Source organism: Heterocephalus glaber, unplaced genomic scaffold, assembly GCF_053883595.1.
Source record: "Heterocephalus glaber isolate CG9 unplaced genomic scaffold, H.glaber_assembly_v1.0 deba00001773, whole genome shotgun sequence".
NCBI lineage: Eukaryota > Metazoa > Chordata > Mammalia > Rodentia > Bathyergidae > Heterocephalus > Heterocephalus glaber.
This window is the reverse complement of record NW_028258463.1, coordinates 9,395,560-9,422,361: the sequence shown is the minus strand read 5'-3', so window position 1 is coordinate 9,422,361 and position 26,802 is coordinate 9,395,560. Positions and strand designations below refer to the sequence as shown.

Below are 26,802 nucleotides of genomic sequence, written 5' to 3'. Positions count from 1 at the left end.
CATTGCCCATTTTAAGTAGGTGTTCAGGGAAGGCCTTGTTTAGAAGGGTGGCATCCGAAAGCCATCTCAGAAATAATGATAATAAAGAGCTGAGGATGTAGCTCAATGGCGAACACAAGGCCCTGTGTTCAACCCACAGTACTGGGGGGAAAAGCCCACCTCTGCACTCTGGTCTGGGACCCCCCTCCATGAACTCCCCACAGCACTTGCTCTCTTCCAGTATAACCCAAATTAGTGATGTATGATGTCTGTCTCCCCAGCTAGAACAGAGCGGAACTACTTGGGGCTTAGAGACCTATCCCGTTCCTGGCCTGCGTGGGGCTGGAGCTCCACCCTGTCTGGGCCGCCTCTGCAGTGGGTGGGCGTGAGTTCTCTCTGGAGCTCTTTGCTTCCAAGCCTGAAGTCCTTTTATTTTTTTTTTTTAATTTTTAAAAAATTTTTGAGACAGGGTCTCACTATGTACTTCAGGCTGGCCTCAAACTCATGGAGATGCTCCTGCCTCAGCTTCCCGAGTGCTGGAATCACAGGCAACTGCTGCCATGCCTGCCAAGCCACAAGTTCTTTCCCTCAAGTCATTTTATCTTATGTAGCTTCCTCCCCAAGTTCTCTCTGTCAACTAAGGTGACCTTGGGCTGACCGAGGTGGTGCTGGAGAATTTCACCACAATTCAGAGATCTTTCCCTCTTCCTGCAGAAAAGCCTGGGTCTGCTTGGCAAGCTGTGGCCCCCATGCCATTGCTTCCCTCTGTGGGACGGGGGCAGGAGGTGGCTGGGCCAGGAGCCAGTGACCTCCCCTCCGGGGACACAGCAACACAGGGTCAGCACACAGAGCACCCGGGCCCTGTGCGTCCCCAGGGGGCACAAGCTCTTCCTTGTCCTTTTTTTTGGCATTACTGGGGATTGAACCCAGAGCCTTTGGACTGAGCTTTCTTTTTTTTCTTTCTCTCTTTCTCTTCCTTTCTTTTTCTTTCTTTCTTTCTTTCTTTCTTTCTTTCTCTTTCTTTCCTTCTTTCTTTTTCTCTTTTTCTCCTTCCTTCCTTCCTTCCTTTCTTCCTCCCATCCATCCATCCATCCATCTGTCCATTTATAATTCTGAGGCAGGGTCTCACTAACCTGTCCAGGCAGGACCCTTGGCGCTCCTCCTGTCTCAGCCTCCCAAAGTGCTGGGGTTATGGGTGTGGACCATCATGCCCTCCAGAAGCTTTCTGAAAGTGGGTACCTGGGGTTCTTTGTGACTCCATTAGGAAAGATAGAGTTAGACAGTAGGAGGGGCTGCCTAAGAGTGGAGGAACCTGTACCACCTGCCCTGCAAGCACAAGGACCTGAGTTCGATCCCCGGTACAAAAAAAAGTGGAGAAACCAAGTAAAGGGATGAGGGTCTTCTCTTCAGGACTTAGAGAACCAAACACCGCCCCCTCCTGAACGTCTTCCTGCCGGCTCCCAGCAGTTAGCAGCAGGTGCTAACAGGACCTCCAACCCCACTTCCCTTCTCTCCCCCTCAGGCCCTTCCCTGCCTCCCTCAGGGCCCTTTTGCTGGGTTAAAACAGAAAAACGGGTCCATATACAAAACAGGAGATTTGTTTGTTTTTGAGACAGCATCTCCATATAGTTCAGGCTGACCTTGCGCTCAGGCGGTCCTCCTGCCTCAGCCTCCCGAGTGCTGGTATGACAGATGTGTGTGCCCCACCATGCCTGGCCCTCTCAGGGAGCATTGGCCAGGTCAGGAGGGCAGAGCTGAACCTAGGTGCAGGGGTGCAGGGTCCAGCCCTCCAAACCTCAGCCCTCTTATCTGCTAAATGGGTGTGTGTGTGGGTGTGAGACAGGGTCTGGCTCTGTAGTTCAGACTAGCCTTGAAGTCACTGATGTAGCCCTGGCTGGTCTCAAACTTGCAGTAATTCTCCTGCTCCGCCTGGTGAGTGGTGAGATCACAGGTGTGTTCCACCACGCCTGGCAACTTTCACCCAGACCAGGGCTGAGGCTTCCTTCTGCCTTCCCATCTCTGGTCTCACCCTGCTCCAATCTGACCTCTCTGCCCTGCCAACATTCTTCCTATAAAGCAGCGGACAGCTGAAAATTCCTCCCAGGTCCCCTGATGTCTTTGAGGACACAGCGGGCTCTGGCGTCAGGTCTGGGCCTGCAGTTTGGCTCTGACTCTGTCTCTTTGAGCCAAGTTAATGTGCATGTTCTAGCCTCAGGTGACTCACCTGAAAAATGGGGCAACAGAGCTTATCGCCACAAAGTATAAGGGACCAAGAGAAAGCCTTTGGCCTGGGGAGAGGCTGGCTGTGCCTATCATTATTTGCGGTGCTGGGGATCAAACCTGGGGCCTGGCACGTGCTGGGTGACATTCTACCGCAGAGATGCATCCTAGCCCAGCGCCTGCTGTCGGACAGCGGATGAAGCTGTAGCCTGAACACAGGAGGCAGGCACAGGAAGGACTTCGCAGCTTTCCTGCAAGCTTGTCCTCTGCCATCCTCCACAGGAGCAGCGCGACACCCGTCAACAGTGTTACTCACCGCCCGCGTGCTGAGGCTTCTTCCTGTGACCTTGCTCACGCTGTTCTTGCTCCCAGCATGCTCTTGCCCACCTGGCAGACTCCTGCTCATCAGTCAGGTCTTTGTGCCGATCTCCCGCCCACCACGGCCTTGGGCCCAGGCTGTCTGGGCTGGAGCTCCCATTGTGCCATGAGTCCCAGCTTCCTCTCCTCATCCGGAAACTGGGTGTGATGACAGCACTTTCTGAGCAGGCTGCTGGAAGGTGCATCAAGGTTACCATGCGGAAAGACTCGGCTCCCCCTCTGGCCATGAGTGGATGCCTGGGAAGGGTCAGCAGCTGGAATTACCCCTCCGGCCTCTCTCGCCTTTCAGGGCAGGGTTCCGTCTACACCGCTGTCTCTCCACCAGGCTGTGCAGTCTGGGGGTCAGGGAAAAGGCCGGCACAGAGTAAACACTTGGTCCTTCTACTGGACAGACATGAATGCTGTCTTTATTTTTTAAATTAATTTATTTGTTTGGTTAATTTTTTTGTTTTTTGGTACTGGGGATCAAACTCAGGTCCTTTGCACTTGTGTAGCAGGTGGTGAAACTACTGAACTAAATCCCCGGCCCAATTCATTTATTGTTTAGAGACAGGGTCTCACAATGTAGTTCAGGCCGGCCTTGAACTCACTATATAGCCCAGGCTGGCCTCACATTCCCAGCGATCCACCTGCCTCGGCCTCCCCAATGCTGGGGTTATAGGCCTGCACAACCATGCCTGGCCAGGAGCCTTTCGATTTTACAGATGAGGAAACTGAGGCACAGAGGTTGATGCCTCAGGGCTCTAGTGAGCAGAGCCACAGCCCTCTTGGCCCAGCTGACTCTGACAACTCCTCCTGGCCTCAGTTTCCTTGGTATGCAATGGGGCGGCAGTGATCTCCCCACCCCTCAGGTATGGCACGTGGACTGGTGTGTGTAAACGTGACAGAAGTCGAGCCTGGGCTTGTGCCCCGTGAACTGGGTGATGCTTTGTTGGAGACAGAAACAGCTCCTCCTTCCGGGTGAGAATGAAGAGTAGCTGTGATGCCAATGGCCGGGTGCCCCCCTCAGCCCTCTCCATAGGGTCGGTGCGGTCGGGGGCCAGCACGGCCCCCTTTCCTGGAGGCAGCTGCCCTCCCCTCTCCCACAGGCTGGGAGCCAACGGTGTGGGGGGGCCTCTGGGGTTCAGGCCACTGCACCTCCCGGGCTGGGGCTGGGGACTCGGGGACCTGCGAGGAGTGGAGGAAGCTGGAGGAAGGGGGCCCAGGAAGTCAGAGCCCAAAACCAGCTTTGGGGAGCGTTTCCTCCAAATGTAGATTTGAGCTCCTATTAAACTTGCCAAAAATTTGTGTTAGCTAATGGATTCTTAATTCTGTCTAAAATGAGAGAGGGAAAATTATGCCATTCATCTTGTATTGGTTTGAAATTACATCTGACACCTAATCGATCATACTGTGGAACATTAACTCTTTGGAAGAGACCCAACTTTCCCTCTCTCCCTCGCTTTCCAGGGCTTTGGAGCCGCCCCCCAGCCCTGGTTCCTCCTTTGTATTTCATTAACTAAGCAAAGCTTGGGCTGTCTCTGGGGTGAGGGGTGGTGTGGGGGAAGGGTTCCTGCGGGTGGGGGGAGACAGCCAGGCCCCCCAATCCCTGGACCATAACCTGAGCCCTACTTCCAACCTTCAAGTGACCTCTCCTGTCCTGCTTTCCCCAAATGTTCAGAGATGTGGAGGCACAGAAAGCAGGCTCTGGGGTGTGGGTGACCTCAGAGCCACCTTGGGAGCACCAGGCAGGGGCCATGGCGGGGCCTCACCTGCGACTTGCCTGGCAGATGGGTGAGGAGGGAAGGGCAGATGACAATAGATTCTCTGTGGGGATCGGACAGCTCTGACTGAAACCCCAACTCCAGACCTGCTCTCTGGCAGCGGGGAGAACCCACTGAGGCCGCCAGCCTGGGCTGGGATCCTGGCTTCGGTCCTGACAAGGCCCTGTGTGACCTTGGCCAAGCCACACAACGCCTGAGTCTCAGCTTCCTCCTCTGTCAGAGTGGAAGGATAGCTCCAGGTTCGCGCCTGGGGTGGGGACAGAGCGCCATAGTCTAGGTCAAAGTGGACAGAGCCCACGCCCGGCACAATGCACGGTAGGCCCCCAGGACAAAGGTGACAAGGAGAGTTGGGATCTGTACCCTCCCCACGCTTCTGCCTCCCATTCCCCACCCCTGTGGCCAGGGCTTCCTCAGAGCGGCGGCTGTTTCTGCATGGGGAGCTCTCAATCAACCTCTGCCCTGCCCACAAGGGGGGGACTCCTGCGGAAGGGGTCTCTAGGTGGTAAGATCAGGGAGAGGGCTTGCACTTGGGCATCTCTGACTCCGTCTGGGGAGTCCAAAGTCCCCCAACCCCTATTTTTAGTATCTCATTAAAAAATTTATTATTCCATGCCTGCAGTACAACACGATTACATTCCTTGTGAGGAGTTGGTACATGCACAGAACACATCTCTATTATTATTATCTTTTCTGGCACCTGGGTTTGAACTCAGGACCTTGCGCCTGCCGAGCAGGTGCGGCGCCACTGAGCTACACCCCAGCCCCACATCTCTATTCTTTTTACTGCTCATCCCCTTGCCATTTGCACTTTACTGGGGAGGTCGGGCTTGCTGAGCGTGGATGGGGCTCGGTCCCTCAAGAGCAAAGGATGGCAAAGGGCGCGGGTGAGTTAGGGGCACAGGGCTGTCACCCACTTCCGTTTCCCAGGTGGTTTGGTGCTGCTCCCTGAGCGTGGCTCAGGACACTATGAAGAGGGTCCTTTGAGAAGGGGTCGCCACTGAGGAGATGTGGCAGGCAGTGGCCCCTGGTGCAGGACAGCAAGAGAGAGCCTCAGGCCTGGGGCCTGGAGACCCCAAAGCCTCTGCAGTTCTCCATGGACCCTCAAATACCCAGGCGCACCAGCGCGAGGCCAAGCCAGCCCAGGCTGGGCCACCAGTCAAGGTCACACAAGGAGCCCTGAGCTCCTGTGGGGCGTCCATCCCAAGGGTGGGAAGGCGTGGCCTGTGGAGGACCCCCGGGAGGGTGGGGAGCGATGGGGTGATCTCATCCGCACCCTCACTTTGCAAAGGAACAACCGAGGACTGGGAAAGGGGGTGCAATAGGCAGGGGGGGGTGACAGGGGAGGCAGAGAAGCCCGAAGTGGGGCCTCAGACTCTGGGCCCAGGGCTCTCCCCTTCCAGCTGCACCCTAAACTGAAGGCCACTTTCTGGGCCACTTTCCAGTCCCAGCAGAGCCCAAGTGGGGAGGGAGTGAGGAGAGGCGCTGAGAAGGCTTCCCTGAGGAGACAGGAGTTGGGGGGCCGAGGAGGCTTCTCAGCGCCTCTCCCACCCAACACACGTGAAGCACACAACACAGGCAGGAGTTTTGTTTCCAAATGTCCCTTCTCTGGGGAGCTCGCTGTTTCCCAGGAGACGCCTGGTGGAGATGCCCCTTCCTGCCGGCCTCCTTGGCAGCCACTAGGCGGCTGTGGCTTCCTTTTCTGCCTGGAGACACCACAGCGAGGGGCCCACGCGGCTTGTATTAATAGGAAGTGGCGCTGAGGGGCTGAGGACAGGGCAGCCGGCTGGGCGTGGCCGGTGGGGAGACTGAGGGAGCTGTACACAGGGCCACATTGGCCAAGAGTCTGTGCGGCCTGGCCCGGCCCTGTCCATGCACTGACCTGCCTCTGCTTCCTGCAGGGAAACACCACTCCCTGGCATCTCTCTTCCCAAACTGGGAAGTTTCCTATTGTGATGAATATAAAAATAACGCATGATTATTGTAAAAATAGGTAATCCCGGCCAAAGGGAATGAACAAAAGCCCCAGACTCACATTCTAGGATCTGTCTTTTCCATAGGAAGTAATTTGCTTCTGGCTGAAAACTCCAGGGCAAGAGTGCCGTATTTGGAAAGGAGGGGAGACACTGGAGACATGGTGACACTGTGGAAGGTTCTAGAACCTGAGAGGTCGCGCTGCAGTAAACATCCTCATCCCGGAGAGGCTGCTGTGCACATCTGGCTGTCGCCCCGTAGAAGGTCAGTGGGGTCACAGTGCAGCTCTCTCTACCCCATCTATGTTCACTCCACTCCCGTCTGCTGGGGCTACCTACCGTCCTGCCCCTACAGCTTGGAAGAATAAACGAATGAACTCACAGAAGAGGGAACAGGCCTGGATGGATACTGAGTGCAAGTATGACCTCAGTCACGTTCAGGAACAAAAACTGCCAGAGGTCTGGGGGGAAATGGCCCGAAATTCTCCACCGTGTCCCTCTTTCCAGGGCTGAGTGGGGCTAAACTTGGAGCTGTTCGAATGGGTCAAGGCCACAGAAGAAATGTCCCTGGACAGGACGGGGCCCGTGGGCGGGGAGGCCCGTAGCCGGGGTGGGCATGGGGGCAGCAGGATGCGGGTGTAGGTATCAAGCCTGAGCTATGCTGTGGGGGAGACCCAGGGCAGTTTGGCCCCTGGACCTGGACCAGGGGGCAGCATGGGCTGGGGACTCACCTCCCTCCGGGAGCCCCCAGAAGAGCACAGGGATGAGGGCAGCCCCTCAGCTCCCCTTCTGCTCCTGGCCAGAGAACTTCGGTAGAGTCCTGAGGTCCACACATCACCTGTTCTCCCAGGGAACCGCTGACAAACCCGAGATCTCAACCCTGTTGTGCGGCCGCATAAACCAAGGCCGGGAAAGGCAAAGCGACTTGTCAGGTCACAGGCCAGGTGGCAGAGCCAGGAAGCCATCCAGTCCCAGGCCAGGCCTGGGCTTTGGGGCGGGGGCCCCTCCTCCCGCCTCCCCTGGGCACTGTACCGAAGGGGACGAGGCTGGCGTGGCCCTGCCCGGCCGTGACCGTCGTTCCTCGCGATGTCACCTTTTCCCGCCTGCCCGGCGCCCGCCGCCTCAGTTCTCCGTCCACCCCGCGCTCCTTCTGCACCCCGGCCCCGCACGTCCACCGGGCGCCCGGGAAGCGGCCCGCAGATCCCGCCCCGCCCTCCTCGGCCCGGGCCCCACGGTGTCGGGAGCAGGAGGAATCAATCAGGATAATGAAGCCGCAGCCTGCCACGCGCCGCGGGGGCCCGGGAGCGGGGCCCGTGCCAAGTCCGCCAGACGGTTCGGAGCGGCCGAGCCCGCGCGGCCGGGAAGTGGCGGCGGCGGCGGCGGCGGCTGCGGCGGCGGAAGCGCGCGCAAGGCCCAGACGCCGCCGCGCGCAGCCACTGGCAACCGCGCCATGGCAACCGGACGCCCGGGAGGAATCTTAAAGCCGCAGCGCCTCCTTTCCCGTCGCCGCCCGTTCCCCAGGGGAAGGCGTCCTATAGAGGAAGGTTCAGAGCGGGAGTCAGGACTTGGGGTCTGACTCGCACCCTCGTTCGTGTTTATCGGATGCGTATCGGGCCTGCGAGGCCAAGCGCGGGCCAGACGCCGGGGAGGGGAACGGGCAGTGATTAAAACATGAACAAGATCCTGCCAAGAAGAGTTCACAGTCTAGCGCGCAAGGCAGACCAGGCTGGCGAGGTGAGCAGGAGCCGCGCTCTCCAGGACGAGGGGCTGTGGCTGCAGGGCTGAAGGGCTGTCACAGACTACTGCGGCAGCACCTGCCGCTCCAAGGCGTGGCCAGTCGCTGCTTTCGGGGGCTGCGATTGATTCTGCTCTGTCGCCCTTTCCCCCCAGCAGCCTGTGAGGTGGGCCTTCTCCCTATCACGGCTATCCATCCCATTTTAGAGATGAAGAATGAGAGGCCCGGAGAGATGAAAAGTCTCAGCCAAAAATCTCATTTTACTTTTTTGCAGAACCCAGGACTAGGTCACAGGACCTGGGCTGCTGGCCAGCTTCCACTGTGCTTACCTGAGAGGATTAGACCCGAGAGGGGACTTCCCGATAGGAATGAAGTGAGACTGGAGAAAGGGCAGCTGAAGGAAGAGGCGGCCACCGTGTCCTTCTGTGCACCAGCCTGACCCTGTCTGTCCCTGTCCCCAAACGCAGGCCTGGATGTGGGCAGAGGGCATAGAGAGGTGACCTCCAGATGTCCCTCTGCTTCTGTGATCTGCTAGTTCCTGCCTGAAGTCTAGGCACTGTGCCACCCTTCTGGGCATCGGCAGGTGGCAGGGGCTGCAAACTAGGGGGATTCCAGGCTTTTGAAAAAAGAGTCAGAGTTGGAGGGGATTAGAGAGAGGGGTAATGCAGGGGCTTTGGTAGGAGAAAGCTCGAGTCGGTATCATTGGAGCCTGGGACTCACCCTCCCACTCTCCACCTACCTGTCTATTGCTGCATGTCCACTCGGGCAAGAAATCTGTTCCAGGCCTGCAGTAGGCTCAGAGGCTGTTGGTAAGACAAAGAGCAAGCAGGTTTTGGGGCCAAGGTCATCTGATCGTCAGCTATCGTCTGCCAGCTATGTGATGTTTAGTGGTTAATTCAGTCTGCCTGAGCCTTGGGTTCCTCATCTGTAGGATAGAAGCATTCATGTCCACCTCTCAGGGTCATCGTGAGACTTAAATGATGAGAAAAAAAGTATGGCCACATTTGCCATATGGTAGAGTTAACAACTGGGGTAAATTTTAAAACGTTGCTGGTTATTTTGGTAATCTGATAATACCCAAAAGCTCTGTCCAGCCTGTGATTCCAGCACTCAGGAGGCTGAGGCAGGAGGCCTGGGCCATGTCCTGAGTACAAGGCCAGCCTGAAAATCACAGCAAGACCCTGCCTCAAAAAAAAAAAAAAAATCTGTCCATGCCCTCATCCTCAGGACCTGTGAATGTTAATTTATCTACAAGAAGGGCTTGTGCAGATGCCATTAAGGATCTTAAGATGGGGCCATTATTCTGGATTATCTAGGTGGGCTCAGGACTGAGGCAGGGAGGGCATTCTGGACAAGGGCATGTGTGCCTTCAGGAAACCGCCCAAGTTTGGGATGCAGGTCCACAGCAGTGTGAGGCGGGCATGACAGAGCTGAAGTGGGTGGCAGGGGCAAGAAAGCCAAGGACCTTGGCTTCCACCCAGAATAGAATCAACCCCTCTGCCCTGCACTGCACTGGGCTCCAGATCTCAGGCCCCCAGACTGCCAGTGCTGGAAAGAAGCCTGCGATTCCATCCGGTATGCCCTTGCTATTTCACGTGTAGGGAAACTGAGGTCCACAGCAAATAGTTCATCCAGAGAAGAAGCTAGAGCCATTTGGCCACACTGTATCCTCTCCTAAGCCTGGCTGTCCCATGTCTAGGGGTGTCAGGGATGCTGCCTGGAGGCCCCTTTGCAATCTACTTCCAAAAAGCACAGGCCTTGTGGTCTTCCGAACAAAGAGGGTGTAATTTGCATATTATTTGCATGTTGCTAATTAGATGAGAGGCAGAGTCATTCAGCGCCTGCCCTTCCTTTCCCCATCCCATCTTACTCACATGGAGTTCCACTTCCTCATCTATTCCTTGACTGTGACACCCACCCCGAAATCCAGTCCATGCCTCACCTCCCAAGTCCCCTTCCCTGTTCCCCCTACTCTGTGAGGCTTGGTCCTGGCTGGGGAAGTTGCCTGGTGGTCTTCAGTGTATGGAGTCTGTGTGGAGGATCCTGGAGTAGGATCACAGAGGAAAGGGATGATGGTTTTCCCAGCTCCAAGTTTTCTCTGGGAACAGGGAGCAGTGAGCTCTGTCTCCCTGTGGCCCAGAAATCATCTGAATGGGGCCATAGCAGTGGGGAGGATGGCACTCCTTGGGGATCTGGTGGGCAGGTGCCAGCTGCATGCTCCAGGCCTGCCCCAAGCCTCTTGGCTGGCGGCCACACTAACCCTTGAGGGGCCGGCTACTTCTTTGAGAGAGGAAGAATCTTGGGGAAGGCCTGGGAGCACTTCTTGGCCTGGAAGCTCAGGGTCGGATTAAGGTCACTGTGTGAGTTACTGCGGAGCCTTCCAGTGGGGACAGCATGTCCAGATTCTTGAGGCTGCCATCCACCAAGAGAATTGTGAAATATTGTGCTGAAGCAAGGATGATGTCTCCTGGAGAGTAGGCACTACATATTCTCTGATAATGAGGGGCCACCTGTCTCCTGGAGATGAGTAAGGAAAAGGGGTCACAGAGAGGCACAGGCTGCGCCCAGCACCCTTTGCGGGTGAGATGTCTGAGCCCTTCGCCTGGTGGTCACCAGAGGAGGCACCGGACTGTGGCCAGGACAGGTATTAATTAATGACCTCAGACGTTTCCTGCTTTGATCCTGGGCTCCATCCCCACAGCTGACTCAAAGTGGCTGCCAGGAACTGGGAAATTAGGATCCCTGGAAAACCCCAGGGAACAGTTCAGGCTGGCAATGTACAGAAACCAAGTTACTCTTCATTAGGACAGTGGCTCAGAAATTAGGAAGCAAGACTACCCTGAGTGGGACGAATTCCTCTCATGCAGGGGTGATCTGTGAGCTTATGTGGATTCATGCTATGGGGGTCTCAGCTAGCACCCAACCAATCCCAGGCACTAATGTGTGCACACGGCCACACACATGTGAGGTATATGTTGTACACAAGTGTTTTTGTGGAATTCTACCTTCTCTCTCCCTGTTTCCAGGTGTAATGGGAAGTGAAAGGTCCTCAGTTTCACCATCCCCAGCCCTGCTGCCCTGCCCATGACACCAGGCGGTGGGTCCCTCCTTGGTCCTGGACCCCAGCTCCCTTCTGGTCTAGATAACCCCAGCTTGCATCCCATCTGTCCTGGTTGCTCCCTGTTCCCTCTGTGTCTCAGGCCAGCACCCCATCTAGTGTCCAAACCAAAGGGAGCAATGAGGGGAATTCGGGGTGATGCTATGAGTGTGGGAGGAAGAAGGGGAAATCAGATACTGTTCGATTTTGCCTGGGTCCCCTCGGAACACTGCTGCTCATTTAAAATTCCGATTTAAAGCCGAGCGGCTCTTTAAATTTCCACATTAGCATGCCGCCCTGATGCCAGGCCAAGATGTTGGGATGGATTTGGCAGGAACGCCTCCAACAGCGGCAAGCAGCAGCAGTTGCCAGCAATAAAACAACACATGAATAAAAGAAGGCCGCTTGGCAGCAGCAGCGGCCCAGGTAGCTGGGTAAGCCCAGGAGAGGCTCTCTTGTGCGGAGGCTGGGAGGCGTGAAGGCCAATGCAAGCGCCTGTGTGAGCACCGGCCTCTGGCTTTCTGGGCCCGTACCCCATCCATGCCTGCAGTGGAATGTGGGGTGAAGGCCCAGGCAAGGATGGGGTTTCTCCCTTGTACCCGTTTCTCCCCCTCCCTCCAGGGTTATCTTCTTGGAGGGGACAGATGTTGCCTTTGATGAGGACACAGGACTTGGCCTGCAGCCTGAGTTCTCCTGCGTTAGTGGGGGCCCGGAGAACAGGTGGGGTCAGAGAGAGAAACATTCCCTGGAACCGCTCCAGATTCATGACCCCAGATATTAGGGTACCTTCAGGGGAAAGAGCCCGGGTGAGAGGCCGCCTGAGGACTGGGAATTGGCATTGAGCTGCTGACACTGTCTGCATGTTGGTACCAGGTTTGGGATGGAGCAAGAGTTACCAGCCCAGCCTGACCAAACACTGCTTTAAAGAGTGAGAGAGCAAGAAGTGACCAGCCCGGCCTGACTTTAATTCCCTTTGGACTTGGGAATGTTGTTTGAGGTCAGACAGCAAGGGCAGCAAAGAAGTCAGCCAAAGCCCTGGGTTGGAGGCTGGACACCTCCTAGAGGGCACCTTGTGCCCTGGGGCTGCTGTTCCCGGATCTTGTGTTCTCTACTCTGGGCGCCTGGTGTGGCTCAGCGCTCAGCTCACCGGGCATTTCGAAGAGCAAGCACCCCGTCCTGCTCCGGGGGAAACCGACTGTCCCTCCCACTGGGTTTAACCAGCTCCTTGTCGAAGCCCAGGGAAAGGACAGCAGCAGACAGAGGGGTGGCAGCAGATGGTCTCTGCAGTCTTGGCTTAGGCAGAAAAGAGGGATTTTCTTCAGAGCACCCTTCTCTGATGGAACTCCCCTCCCTTCCAGCTCACGTGAGTGGCTTCGGGCCTGTGCATGGGGAGAAGCTCGGGGACTGCATCCTCCCAGTCCCCGTGGGAGCTGAGCAGGCAGGCGGGGCTCAGCTCTGCAGGACAGGCTCCACACCCTTGAAGGAGGGTTGGCCCTGTCTGACGTTTTCTCTGGGGACAGTGGGATGGCCTGACGCCCGGGTACCCTGTTTCACAGAGTGGCTAGGAAGCTGAGTTTAGGCCACAGAGATGTCCCTTTGCTATCCATTCATTGATTTAACAATATTTACCAAACACTGCTTTGTGGGAGGCCCTGTGGTGGGCACAGGCAGGTGTGGTCACTGCGCTCGTGGAAGTTTCCATCCGCGCGCACAGGGACCATCATTCGTATGGCTGCACAGCAAGTGGGAAATCACTGCGCTAAGGGGGAAGGACATGCAGTGCCATTTGAGCACAGGACGGGAGGCGCTTGTAAAGAGACAGAGCAGGAGCAGCCCCAGAGCAGGAGGAGAACTGGCAGGGACAGCTCAGAGGCAGAAGAGGGGTGGCTGGAGAAGCCTCTCGCTTGCTGGTAGAGTCAGGGGTGGAAAGGCATGGCCCTGGTGTGCGCACAGTATTAGCTGTCTCCCCTCCCTATGTGGAGCCTCCCTCCGGGGTCCCCAATTTCTAGAGCAGAGGAGCTGCATGGAGTTAGTTCCCTCTGTCCACTCAGGGCCCCAAACCCCAGCCATCTGTCTCCAGGGAAAGGCCCAGGCCACTTCCTCCTCCCATCTGCCCCCTCGCCTGGGCCCCACCACCTCTAACTACTTCCTCCTTGGACCAGCCTGAACGGTGAAGAGCTGGCACCCTCAGCAGCTCCCAGGGGTGCCCGGGGTGAATCTGAGTGTCTTAGGTGGGGAGAGGGAGTGGTGGGGAGCTGGGGAGAGGGCTGCCCACCCAAGGCGGCGTAGAGCCCAGAGCCTTTTCCATTGCAGACACCCCATCTGTCTCCCACAGAAGGCTCGGGTTGGAAGAGGTTCGGAGAAGGGGGGTATGGAGGGTGAAACTGTGCGTCTGTGAGCTAGCTAGCTAGCACGCCGGCGGCGAGGGTGCCGGCCAGGGAGGTAGTGGGTCGGGGATGGTGGTGTGGGCCTGGCTGCTGTCTTGGCCGCTGGGGACCAAGGCCTGAGGTTGGGGCTGGAGAGGTGGAGGATGATAGGGACACCTCTGTACGACTGTCCTGAGATAACTTTGTATTTGGCTTGGGTTTATTTTTTATTTTTTGGGTTTTTTTTGTACTGGAGATCGAACTTGGGTCCTTGAGCTTGCGCAGCAGCAGCGAAACCATTGAGCTAAACCCCCGGCCCTGGCTTGGGTTTATAACGCCCGGCCCCTCCGGCCAGGGCTAAAGACCCAGACCTTCTGCCAAGAGAAGAGAGCTGTGGGCGCCAAAGCCCAGGGTCAGGCCGCTTGCATGGCACCTTCCTCGCCCTAGCCATCGACCTTAAAATGTTGGAGTGCAATTTGAGTTTTCAGGGGTTTTTCATTCATATATTATTTTAATACAGCCTGCAAAAGTCCAGCAAGGTAAACCTTATTGCTATACTTTGTCTACGAATTCGGCAAGAAGGGGTTTGAAAGGTTAAGCAGGTAATAACCCACAACACAGGAGAGTAAGGAGAGGCGCCCAAACCCAGGGCTCTGACTCTACTCCGGAGCCAGGCTCCCACAGGCCTCTCTTGCTTCTCCTTTTTTGTCAGATCGGGTGGGGAGCTTTTTGGATGAGAGTTCAGAATTCCTTCCTAGTGACCACAAAACTTTGGGAGATACCCAGGCTTTGGGGGCCCTGCTTTGGCACAGCGCCCCCTCCTGGATACCAACATCCAGACACTAGGAAACTGAAACTGATGGGCTCTCACTCGGGGAACTATGGGAGGGTCGGGACCGGAAGTGGTCAGGAAGCAGAAGCGGGGAGGAATGGCTTCGCGTTCGAAGTACCTTTCCCCTCAGTACCTTAGGAGAGTACGATCCCTCGCTCCCCTGACCCCGTGCCCACTCCAGCCTTCTCCCACGCTTCTTGTGGAGAGGTCCTCCCCCGGATGTCACCACCTTCCTGCGGGCTGGAGCTTAATCCCTCTAGGAGCCCTGTACAGCAGGTGCCAAGGGAACCCAAAACAGGGCTTCAGTTATTAAATATAAATAGACAGGGGAGGGGAACTGAATATAGAGACAGATATTATATCTCTCAGTCCCTGCGAATTATTAGGAAGAAGGCAAGAGCGGTTGCTAAGCAACAGGTCTCCAAGAGGAAGAGGCACAGAGGAAAAAGCTTCCTTTGACTGAATATTGGGGTGGGAGAGCAGCGAGGGTGGGGGTCAAAGGGCTCTGGACTAGAGGGCGGGCGGGGCTGGATTGTTCTCCAAGCCCAGCCCCTTCCCTGGGCCCTAGCAGGCTCCGCCCGCCCGCACAACCTTCAGGATTGGTGGAAGGAGGAAGGCCTCAGACTCCTCCCTTCCTGCCAGGAGGAGGAAACCTGGTTTCCATAGCAACCCAGAAACACTCCAGGCCTCTTTCAATTTAAGGCTTCTCTGTGACCCTCTCTGGGGCACCTACTCTTAGAGACTCCTTTCTCTGGCCCCCACTTCCGATTGGGGCGGAGGGCTCTTATACAGGTTAGAGGTGGGGACCACAGAGCCTCTCTCATTAGCCTTACAGTGATCCGTTCCAAGTGGAAGGGGAAAGGTGACTTTCAGGGCAAAGGGCTTCCAGGCGTCCTCTGACCTCCGCCTCCTGAAGCTGCAGAGCTGGGCCGAAAGAGAGCGTCTGCTGTAAGCAGGGTCCAGGCTCGCTCTCTAAGGGCGAGCAGAGGTCAGGAGGGAGACGGGCTCCTTTGTGGCCCTTGCCCACTCGGGTCCCAGCCTCCTCGACCCCAAGTCCACTGGCACGGAGGCCCGGGAATGGAGATACAGAACATTAACGTATGTCAAGTATAAGTGAGTGGCACCGAGGGGCATAATCTGTTTTTCTAATATGACCACAAGCAGAGTGTTAGAAGAATTAGGCCGACAGCTGCTGGTTTTCCCCCTTCCTCTCCCCCTCCCGCTCCCGCTCCCTTCCTCCTCGCTCGCACACACCAATGGCAGCCGAGCCCTGCGCCGATTTCTCTTAATCTTCCTCCTCCATCCCGCGCTCTTTCCGCAGGCGGTGCTGCGAAGCCGGCAGAGCCGGCGTCACACCTTACTGCTCCCCGAGATTGCTCCACAGAGAGCTCAAGGAGATGGCAATTCGGCGCTGACGCCGGCTGGCAGCAGTTGGGAGAGGGGAAGGAGAGGGGAGAGGGAGGAGGGGAGGGGGAAAAAGTTGGCACGGATACCAAGTTCTTCCCTAGAGAGGTGGTGGGGTGGGGGGAGCGAGAGAAGAGAGAAAATGACACAGAGAAAAGGAAACACGGAAGGAGGGGGAGAGGGCGAGAGGGCGAGAGGGAGAGAATGGGGACGAAGTTCTCGCAGACATCCACATGTGGGCCTGCCTGGCTCACCTGACTCACTACCCTCTAAAGATCACGCCACCCACTCCCACTCCCACTCCCTGCCACACGCGCGCACACGCGCACACACGCACTCCCAGTCAACCTGCAAGCCAAGCCGTGTTGTGTGTTCGTGCGAGTGTGTGTACGCCTGTATGTTGTCTGTTTTGGATCGCAGTAGAATGCAGTATGTAAATGAGATGGTTATTACCGCAATGTTCATCAAGCTGAGCCGAGAAGACATTAATAGCCTGATGAATATGCATGTGAATTTGTTAATTAAGTTAATTATTCTGCTGAAAATGCATTCGTCTTCCAAGGACATTTTCCCAATGATTTTTACATGCTCTAGCCATTAGTCATGCTATATTTTATCAGGGAAATGAGTTTGCTTAAGTTGTAAAAAAAAAAAAGAAAGAAAGAAAGAAAAAGAAAAAAGAAAGAAAAGATGGGAGAGAAAAGAGAAAACGAGAGGAAAATGTACTGAAGTTGAGAGGGGAAGGCATCTAAGGCTGGCCTCAAGTTGAGGCCCAGCTGGGCTTTTGAAGCCTGCCCTCGATTTTTATGGGTACCTCACTCTACAATTTTTTGCCCTTTTTTTTGATGACAAACTTTTTTTTTCCAGTGCCAAATTTCCAACACATTAATTAATTGTTGTAGCCAATTAACTGTAGTTGTGCAAATGAGTTTAGCACTAATTACCATGCAGTGCCTGTAATCACATAAAAAACTTGCTGAGAGAGAAGAGAGAAGAGAAAGGAGAAGGGGAAGAAATGGTGCCAGGAGAGGAGGGGAACTGGATTAGAGGGGCAGCCAAGGAGAGGGAATAAGAGGGGGCCTGAGACCTCCCAGTCAGGAACTGCCCTGGCTCAGAGGGAAGGGCATCTTCCCAGGGACACTCAGGACTTCTGCGAGTCCGGAAATCTGTCGTGGTGGGGAGGAGGAAGAACCAGCAGAGTGGTCCCCCTTTGTCAGGAACTTTGAGCCCAGACAAAGGTTCAGAGTGGACAGCTCTCAGCGCTTCAGTGTCCATGGTCCCTATAATCCCATCGGTGCCCCAGCCCCAGGCTGGAATTCCTGGATAGGGACAGGGGTGCCGCTGGGGGAGAGGCTGTTCCCCATGGGCCAAAGTAGGTAGAGGAACAGGAAATCCCAGCCTGGTTCTGGCAATGTAAGTATGTGAGGAAGACTGCTATGGCCCGACAGCCACTAGACCAGGCCAAGGGAGGAATGGTATGGCCAGCTATAAAGGAGTCATCCCAGTTGGGTGTGTGGTGCACCCTAGGAATCTCAGCACTCTGGGAGGATGAGGCAGGAGGCTCAGGAGTTTGAGCCCAGCTTGGTCAACTTAGTGATTTAGTGAGACCCTGTCTCAAAATAAGAAATTTAAAAAGGGCTGGGGATGTAGCTCAATGTAAAGGCCCTGCTTCAATCTCCAGTACTAAAAAAAAATAAAAATAAAAATAAATTAAAAGGGTCTCTCCAGCAGGAAGAGGGAAGTGGCCAGACACAGGCCCCAGGAGAGGCCGAACCTCCTCTGTACGCTGGCATCTCTGCCATCTGTCACGCCTGGGCAACGCTGGGTCTTCACCTGTCGGCTTCACCAGTGCCCAGACACAGGGTCGGCACCAACCGACTTCTCCAGCTCCGAGAACTCACTGCCCAGCCGTGGGTGAGGGAAAGAACAGGAGTGAGGTTGGCATTTTGCTCTGCTCAGAGCCTGCGTCAGAGCTAGGGGTGTGAAGAGGCGCCAGCCCCACCAGAGTGCTCCTTTAGGAGTGCACTGGCTCTCGTGGGCCTCAGTCGGCCAGCACCTGGCCCCACAGGCACCCGATCCCTGACTCTGATGGAGACCCAGAGGGCAGCTCCTCCCCACCCACCTGGCCCATGGTGCTCTGCCATGAGCCCCAGCTCCAAGACGCTCAGGCAAAGCTGCCTGTGAGGACCGAGGGGACCTGGGGTGTTGTGCCCCTCCCCTCGGCTGGCATCCCCATCAGCCCTGTCCCACGCTCTTCCAAGAGCCCAAGGCCTCCTGCCTGAGCCCGGCAGGGCAGGAAAAGCCTTGTCATCTCCAGAGCCATGCTCTTCTGTGCCTTTTAACAGTATGTGATCCTGGGGAAATGGCCCACTCTCGGCCTCAACTTTCCTCATCTACAAAATGTGAATAGGAGCATGTGTTAAGGAAGGTGTTTTAGTCACTTTCTTCGTGGCTGAGACAATACCTGACAGCCGCAAGGTGACCCGAAAGGGAAAAGACATTTATTTTGGCTTCCATTTTAGAAGTTTCAGTCCATTTGGCAGACTCAAACATAGAAACAGCAAAGCAGAAGGGTCTGGGAGGGTAAAGCTGCTCAGGTCCTGGCGGAGGTACGGGAGGAGCCAGGGAGGGAGACACACTCTTCTGGTCCCGCCCCAGTGACCCTCTTCCAACCAGACCCACCTCTTAAGAGCCAGGCAGCCGTGACACCCCCCACCACCCAGCCCCGCGAGCACATGAGGCTTTGGGCGGACATCTAGGTAGAAACCATAACGGGGGTTAATAATCACGACTATAAAACATTCAGCAAACTAAGTAAAATGGGCAACTTCATTCATTGCTAGTACTAGCGAACAAAGTGAGAGAACTTTTGCTGATAAGACAATTTGTTAACATTAAAAATATTTATGTTCATACAAAAATTCATACATGATGGTTCATAACAACTTTATTTGTAATAGCCCAAAACTGGAATCAGCCCAGATGTCCTCCGACAGGTGAATGGTTAAAGAAGCTGTGGTGTATCTATACTGGAGATAAATGAAAGCAGTGAACCGTTGATACCCACGAAAACTTGGATGATCTCCTGGGAATTGTGCTGTGTGAAAAGACCCAATCCTAAAAGGTTACGTGTTGTATGTTTCAGTTCCTGAAGTGACAAAATTTAGAAGAGGAGGACAGAGTAGTGGTACAAAATATTAAGCGGGGGTAGAGAAATAGGTGTGATTATAAAAATAAAACATGAGGAATCTTTGTGGTGCTGGGACTATAGTGGTGGATATACAAACTTACACAGGTAATAAAACAGCTTAGGACTTAATATACACATACCCAGACAAGAACAAGAGAAACATTTACAAGGCCGGTAGATTGTAGCAATGTCAATATTCTGGCTGTGATATCATAATATGGCTTTGCAAACCGTTACCATTCAGTGAAAGTGGGCAAGGTGCACATGAGATCACTGTATTATTTCTTAACAGCAGCATGGGAATCTATACTTATCTCATTTTCTTACTAAATGTTATGACAAATTATTAATGTCTCTGCTGGGTATAGGGGAGAAGGAGCTGCCCATGTGTTCCCATTGTAGAATTCCAAAGAGGAAGGTTAATAAATATTATTCTCATTATGGTACATCAATGAAATGATCATAACCATGGGGGGTATTTGTATCTATTGACCCAATAATTCCACTTCTTGGAATGTATTATTAACAATGCATGAAGCCAAGCAGGATGCCCGCTTATAATCTCAGCTATTCATGAGGCTGAGGCAGGAATATTCAAAATGTGAGGCCTGCCTGGGCAATTTAGCAAGACTTTGTCTAAATAAATAAATAAATAAATAAACAAACAAATGTTAAAAACAGGCTGGGAATATAGCTCAGTGGAAGAGCGCCTGCCTAGTATGTGCAAGGTCCAGGGTTCAATCCCCAGTACCACACACACACATATACAGGGGGGAAAAAAGGGAAGAAATTTTATGTGTTTGGATATTCACTGCCATATTATTTATAGCAGTGAAAAGATATAAATGATTAAAAATAGGTGATGAGACATAAATCACAGTGTATGTAGGTGATAAAATACTCTACGTAGACTTTAAAGATGCTTTAAAAAAATACACCCAGAAGGGCTGGGGATTTAGCTCAGTGGTTCCAGCGCCTGCCTCGCAAATGCAAGGTCCCAAGTTCGATCCCCGGTACCCCCCCGCAAAAAAAAACACTCAGAGCCTGACATGGTGGTACAATCTGTAATCCCTGCACTGGGGTGGCTGAGGCAGGAGGATCTCTATGAGTTCAAGGCTAGTTTGGGATACACAGTGAGTTCAAGGCTGGCCTCGACTACATAGTGAGACCCTGTGTCACCCCATCTTCCCAAAACCCAAAACCAAAACAAACAAAAAACACAAAATCAACCCAAAAACAACAAATTTAAAAAATCACCCAGTACAATGCTGGTACATAGTAGACACCCAATAAATGCAGTTCTCTTTTCTTCCTGGATTGCTCTGGATATCAAAAGAGCTAATATAGGGGCTGGAGATGTAGCTCAGTGGTTCCACTGCCTGCTTTGCAAGCACAGGGTCCTGAGTTTGATCCCCAGTACCAAAAAAAGAGCTAATGTAGGTCAATGTACTTGGCAAACTGTAAAGTGCCTGGAGAAAGCTAGTTGTTGCTATCCTTCTTAGGGCTGCCAGGTACAAGAGTGGCTAAGAGGTGGCATGGGACCATAGCTTCTTTCCTGGCTAGGGAGGCACGGGAATGGGGGAACTGACTCCTTGGGGAATCTGGGTCCTTTCTAGGGCACTGCCACTCTAGTCCACGCCATGAAGAAAACAACGAACATTCTCCTGGCAAGTGGGGGGCATCACAGAGTGTGGAACCACGTGGGCCCTGCTGGCTCTGCAGTAACAGTGCTCTACTGCATTGCGTGCCCACTGTCGGGCACTGTCCTGGGTGCTTTACACATGTGTGTGCAGATTCTCACAACCACCCAAGGGGAGCTGTTCACCTGCACATCACAGATAAGGACACTCAGGCTCAAAGGGGCCAAGTGACTTACCAAGGCAGCTGGCGAGTGGCAGGGCTGGCACTGGAACCTGGCCCTCTGCTGGGTTAATCCGTGATCTGAGCACCACAGGTATGATATTTTGATGGCGTGAGGAGGTGTGCTGTGTGGAGACTGAGGCAGCCCGCAGAAGGAAGCACGTTCTCCGGCGTTCCCTGTACATGTAGGACTCCAATCCCTTGTAGGCAGAAGACAGACCTCTGGAGAGAAGTAGGCCCACTCTGGTCTTTCATCCTAGAGGAAGTTTTCTCGTGTGTTTAACCTCCATCTTGCCTGCTGACGTCCAGTCTCTTTTCTCCCTTTGCTTCCAGTGAGGATGGGGAGCTGATGGCCTGGTTCCTCCTGACTTCTCCATGAATGGTTCCAGGGACTTCTATTTTCCCAGCTCCTCGGAGGACATGATGAGGGTGCTTCAGCCCCTTTGGCCTCTGTCCAAGGTACCAAACCAAAAGACACACAGGAGAGATGGAGCAGGAAGGACAGGCAGACCAAGGCCAGCTTGCAGATGAGCCCAGGAGTCTCCTGGGACCTGGGTGCCATCTCAGACTCAGGATACAGTGGGCTTCCGGTCTGATGTCTACCCAGACGTGGAGGTCTGGCCAGTATCTGGCCAGACATCTCTAGAGTTGCCTCTCTCAGACAGAAAAGAGGGGCTAAGGGTTCTGCTACTTGGGTTTTCCACTTCCACTTCAGTGCTACCTGGCTCCATCGCTCTGGTTCAGCTAATGCAGCTGGGGGCTTAGGGTTGCCCAGGGAAGAGAAAGGTCTTGTCAGGAGGATGTCGGGACCCTGAGGCTAGGGCCAAAAGAACTCTTCCCAGATCTCAAGAGCAGGTCAAGAGCTCTTTCCTCTCCTCTCTTCTTGTGAGGACCAGGAGGGCAACTGGGGCCTGAGCCTGGGCACACAGGGTGGAGGGGGACGTGTCATTCCTCCCTCTCTCTCCCACACATTGTTCAACTCTGCTGGGGCCCAAGTATGCCCACTGCTCAGCCTGGCTTCCTGGCCCATCCACCGACGGACAGGAGAGGGTTAAAGGCATGGTATGGACAAGCTATAAATTTCCCATCAGTGTAGGGAGAGCAGGATTGTTGGCAGGGAGGGGGCTGGGCTGGGGGGAGGGGAGCTGGGAAAAAGCCAGGAGGTTGTCTCTAGGTAACAATAAACACTGCAAGCAAGGAGCAGCTGTTACACTTACTCTCTCTGCATCACAATGCTGAAATAACACTAATAAACCAGTGTGCCCAATGCACAGGCACACATGCATTCAGGGCTGGGGCCCCAGTGCACACCTAGGCTGCCCTCTGCTCCGAGGCAGGGCCCCAGTGCCAGTGCACACACCAGTCTAGGCCTGGGCATACGTGTAGCCAGGATGAGGACAGATGAGTCTTTGCCAGTCCCCAGGCATCCGCAGGGTTGGGGAGGCAGCAGAATCTGGGCGGCTGGGTTCAGATCCTGATGGCAGTCTCTGGTGCAAAGGCCTCAAAAGCAGGAGGCTCTCAGCAGGGAGCCAGGAAGAGCTGAAGAAAGTGTGAGAGAAAAGTGCAGGGAAGAGACACGTACTTACTGTGTCCTCTCAGTCTGGAGGGTTGAGATGGCCAGGAGCAGACGTGGCCAGGAAAGGAGTTTGCTAATGAGAGGTCAAAAAGGGAGAGGGAGAGGAGACTGAGGAGGAGGGTCAGGAGCATGTGGCAGAGAAGAGCGATTCTTACCTTGCTCCTGGGGCTCAGTGCCCCACACCTGCCCACGACCCGCCTGGTGCACCCAGGCCCCTCACAGCGCAGCTTTCACACCCAGAGCGCAGGGCTGTGCTGGGAGTCAGGACCAAGCTTTGTCACAGGCTCCCTAGGCTTCTGGTGCTGCCTCGGAGGAGGGGAGGGTCCAGGGCCGACCTGCTGCCCTGGGTGAAGTGTGGGTGGTCTCTTTTCCAAGCAAAGCTGTTGCTGGATCATTAGGAGAAGCTGGGCATTGGGCCCCTCACCCCAGCTGCAGGAGGAGCTGCCAGTGACAGAAAGGACAGAAACGGGCAAATGAGAACTCAGGCTGTCACAGACCCCCTTCCTCTTGGTCCATCCTACTGAGCCAGAGATCGGGGTCTTTATTTCAGGTACCCAGGCCCCTGGGACTACAGTCAGGGGCATGAATGGTTTTCCTGACCCACCTGGTGTGACCTCCAGCGCAGCCTCCTGTCACCCCGATCCAGAGAGGATGGAGAAGGCGCATCTGCCCACCTGGCCTGTGAATGGGGAGGGCATTAGTGCTTTCAAACACCTGTGGTTCTGCACCATTCCCAGCCTGCCCAGGCCTTTCAGCCAGCCCCAGCCCCTTGCTGCTCCTCTCTGGTCCCAGGTACCTGCTCTAGGGTGGACAGCACCGAGAGGTGAGCATCTGTCCAGGTTCTGGTCTTGCTGGCTACCCAGGGTTTTAGGCAGCAGGGAGGGCAGGGAGGAGTAGCGGTCTCCTCTCCTGGAAGAAGCCGGGGATTGGGCTGCTCCAGCACACGTGTAGCCCTCTAGCCCTTGGGGATAGCTGCCCTCCATAACCTCTGGCTCCCCCAAGTTGTCAGCAGTCTCCCTGCCCTACTCCGCCAGCCCAGCCAATAGGCACCTAAGGGGCCCAGGGCTGCCCCTTTACCACAGGGCCAGCCCCCTGCATCCCTTGGAATCCACAACAGACACACAGAGATGAGAGAGCCAGAGTGAGGAGTGTGAGAGATCCCAGCCTATGCTGTTCTGGGAGAGGGAGCCGGCTGCCTGCACACAGAACGGGATTGCCAGCCAGGAGAACTGGTACTTGGGCACAGCTCACTGGCATGAAGGGGGAGCAGGAGAGGGTGGGGTACGGCGGCTGTTTTGGGCAGGCATGTCCTCGGGCTTCCTCCTCGGCCCTCCCCTTGGGTGCTGATGGGCACCACACACTGCCACCTCCCCTCCCCCTCACTCCTGCCTTTCCCAGCACTGGGAACCTGCATGTGTCCTCCAGGTATCCGAGGGACAGGCTCGAGTTTCTGCAGTTCTCCCAAGCACAGGAAAGGGAGGGAGAGGCTGGGTCCCACAGAAAAGAAGCTGTGCCAAGTCAGTGCCAGGCACCTTGACCCGTTCCTTTCCTTTCCTCCAGAAGGCAGGGAATTCTGGATGCTGCCTCCTCTGCCTTCCATGCAGCTCGTCCACCCTCTTTCCCCCAAACAGCTCTAGGTTTCTCCTGGACTCCAGGGCAAGCTCCAGGCTCAGCCAGCAGGCTGCAGAGACCTTGGAGTGTGAGGCAGGGCCGGCAGGGCCAGAGGGAGGGAGGCTCTGTTCTTTAGGGAAACACCCAGAATCTGGGGTGAGGGTGTCAGGACCTTCCAGCCCCTGCAATATGCTGCAGTAGGGAGGGGAGACGGGTAACAAAGGGTGAGTGAGGGTGGCAGAGCCTCCACTGCGTGTTCTTTTTCACTGCTCTGGGTTCCAGATAGAAAGAGCAGCTTGTACACAGCTGCCACTAATAAACCCCCAAGTGACACTCACTGTGAATGTCCCTGCCCAGAGGGTTAGGATGTCACCTCTGCCTGCTCCCCACTTGCAGGCTTCCCCATAACCCCTGATGGCAGAACCTTCCTTTCCAGCCCTGGCCCAGTTCTCCACCAGCAGCCCTCAGTGCTTCAAAGAAGGCAGCGGTCCTTGGAGGGGTCTCTCCAGCTGTGCTCGGGGACACAAGGGCCTTCTCACCCCACGGGCTGTGGAGTGGGCTGAAGATCGAACAGCAAGCAAGCAGACTCGGGGCGACTCAGGGAAGGGCAGCGTGAGGCTGGGACCGGAGAGGCAGATCCTGCTCCTCCCCAGGGCCGGGGGTATGAAGTGGTCCACTAGGACAGAGAAGACAGTTTTTGGGGTGGGAAGAGGGTGTGGTGGCCTGGAGTGGGACAGTTTCCACTGGCTGCCTCCAAGCTCTGTATCTTTGCTCCTACCCCAACTTTGTGTCACGAAGCTTGGAACAGAGTCTTGAATATTTTGAGGAAAGAGGAGGGTGCTAAGAAAGACCACCTTTGGCAACCTGGCAGGAAGCTCCTGTCGCCTCACTCTTCCTTCCTTCCCCCAAGCAGGTAAACAGGAAGGGAAGGAAGGGGTGGGGAAAGTGGTGGCTGAAAGCTGTCTTTCTGTCCAGGTACCAAAGCCACAAGAGCCAGAGTGGCTCTGACTAAGAGATGCAGGGCCAGGTATCCTGGGAACTCCACCTTCAGGGCCTTGCATCTCAATTCCGTCTGTTCTAGGCTTAGACATGGAGAAGAGGTAGAAGATCACTTCTCATTACACTTTTTGGTGTAACTTTCTCTAATGGCTTAATTTACAGCAGACAAACTTGGGCTAAGAGTTCCAAAAGCGTTCACTATTTAGTCTTGGTTGGGGATTTATTTCTGGTGAAGGAGTCATTTCCTTCCCTGTGAACCTTAGAGGCCATGACAAAATCCCACGGAGCAGGGCTGCAGGAATTCCATCTACTTGGAAGCCTGGGGACGGATGAGACAGCCCTGGACTGGTGGTGTGAAGGAAATGTCCCCCAGTAATGCTCCACAGGCTGCACCTGCCTGACTCCTCTACCTTGCTTTTTTTTAGTGCTGAGGACCACACTCCGGGCCTTGGCCATGCCGCTTCTAAGACTCGAGGGTCCGAGATGTGAGACGTCAGCCGGTGGCCGATAAGATCCTGCTTGCCCTCCTCATCTGACTTTCCTCCCTCCACACCTACATGCTTCTCCTTTTCCTATTTCCAGGAACTTTCCAAATGCAGGAACACAGAGCAACTGCAGGACAGGATTCCACCAAATTCCCCTCTCTGGCTCTTGGTTTCCACATCTGTAAAGTAAAGGGTCGGGCAAGATGAACGCCACGTTGGCTTCCTTGCAGCAGTGAGGTTCCATGGTCCAGACCCCAAGGCACCACACTCATTTGTACATAACCTCCAGGACACTTTCTTCACGTCAGGACAGAGGAACCACTCTGCTCTCAACTCTGCCCTCCAGTCACCTCACCAGTCTTTGGGTCCATGGCCCCTCGCGCTTGTCCCTCTTTCTTCAGGAACCTCAGACCTCCGTTCCCAACTTCCTTTCACAAGTTTACCACATTCCTTGGGCTAAGCCGACTGGACAAAACACCAAGAAACCACCTTACCTACTACCCTGGCTGTGATTTCGGGCTCCAGGCCCAAGTCAACTGCTTTGGGAGGTCCTGGCCACTGGAGGAAATGCTGGCACCTCTCCCCAGCACCTCCCCTGCTCCTCCACCTCACTGTTCTCCATGCCAGCACGAAAAGTGGCCAGTGATTGATGGGCCTGGGTTCCCGGTAACCGCACCCAGTGGCCCAATCCTCCTCCCTTCCTCAATCCCTCCCCTGCCCCTATTCAGAGCTCAGATTGTCTCATGTTGGTCCCTGAGGTCCCATTAATTAAAAATACATCCAATTAAATGGCAGGTGAAAACGTGCTGCTGGAGCTCCACCCCCCACCCCAGCTTGGTCTCTCCGCTCCCCCTGCCCAAGGCTCAGCTGTGCTTTGGCTGAGAAAAGAGAGGGGGGAGAGAAGGGAAGAGAGTAGAGGAAGACATAGGGGTAGGAGGATGGCAGGGGGCTACTTGAACCTCTGCCAGGGTAGCATGTGCCAGCCTGGGAGGGTGGCACTGTGCCCTGGGGTCTAATTTCTGGAGGTGTGAGTAGTTCAGTCAGCTGGGTACCCACCTCCATTTCCCTTAAAGAGGCAGAGGGCAGCCAGGGGGTGGCTAACTGTGCTGCCTACTTCTGCGTTTGGTGGCACGAGCGTAAATGGTAGCAGGGCCTTCGGAGGGGTGTGCTGTTCAGAGGTCAGGGGCATCTCAGACCTCCATCCTGGCCATATCTCTGCTCTTCCCCAAACTGCGAAGAAGATAATGAGGAGCCAATGGGGACCCAGGTGGCAGGACACGGCAACGCTCCTGAGCCTGGCTGGGGCTGCTCTTGCCTACAGGAAACCAAGAGACAGA

At 55.0% G+C, this 26,802-nt stretch overlaps 2 protein-coding genes across 9 annotated transcripts in view; one reads left to right on the top strand and one right to left on the bottom strand.

The window, feature by feature from the left end:
• Positions 1 to 4,313: 4,313 nt before the first annotated feature.
• Positions 4,314 to 26,254, top strand: LOC147821045 (uncharacterized). The gene is made up of 4 exons (XM_087202216.1): positions 4,314 to 4,350; positions 7,348 to 8,044; positions 8,320 to 21,253; positions 22,921 to 26,254. Exons 1-2 carry the CDS (start codon positions 4,314 to 4,316, stop codon positions 7,884 to 7,886), a joined length of 576 nt encoding a protein of 191 aa, XP_087058342.1. The 3' UTR covers positions 7,887 to 8,044; positions 8,320 to 21,253; positions 22,921 to 26,254.
• Cdk12 (cyclin dependent kinase 12) overlaps positions 18,674 to 26,802 on the bottom strand; it is an 81,649-nt gene continuing 73,520 nt past the window's right edge. The window contains exons 17-19 of one of the 8 annotated variants that reach the window (XR_002387581.2): positions 22,975 to 26,780; positions 22,526 to 22,811; positions 18,674 to 22,333 (exon numbers count right to left, since the gene is read on the bottom strand). The gene's annotated coding sequence lies outside the window, so the exon portion shown is untranslated. Of the gene's footprint in view, positions 22,812 to 22,974; positions 26,781 to 26,802 lie in introns of all 8 variants that reach the window. The other 7 variants (XR_002387585.2, XR_002387580.2, XR_002387583.2 and 4 more) reach the window with 7 other exon arrangements.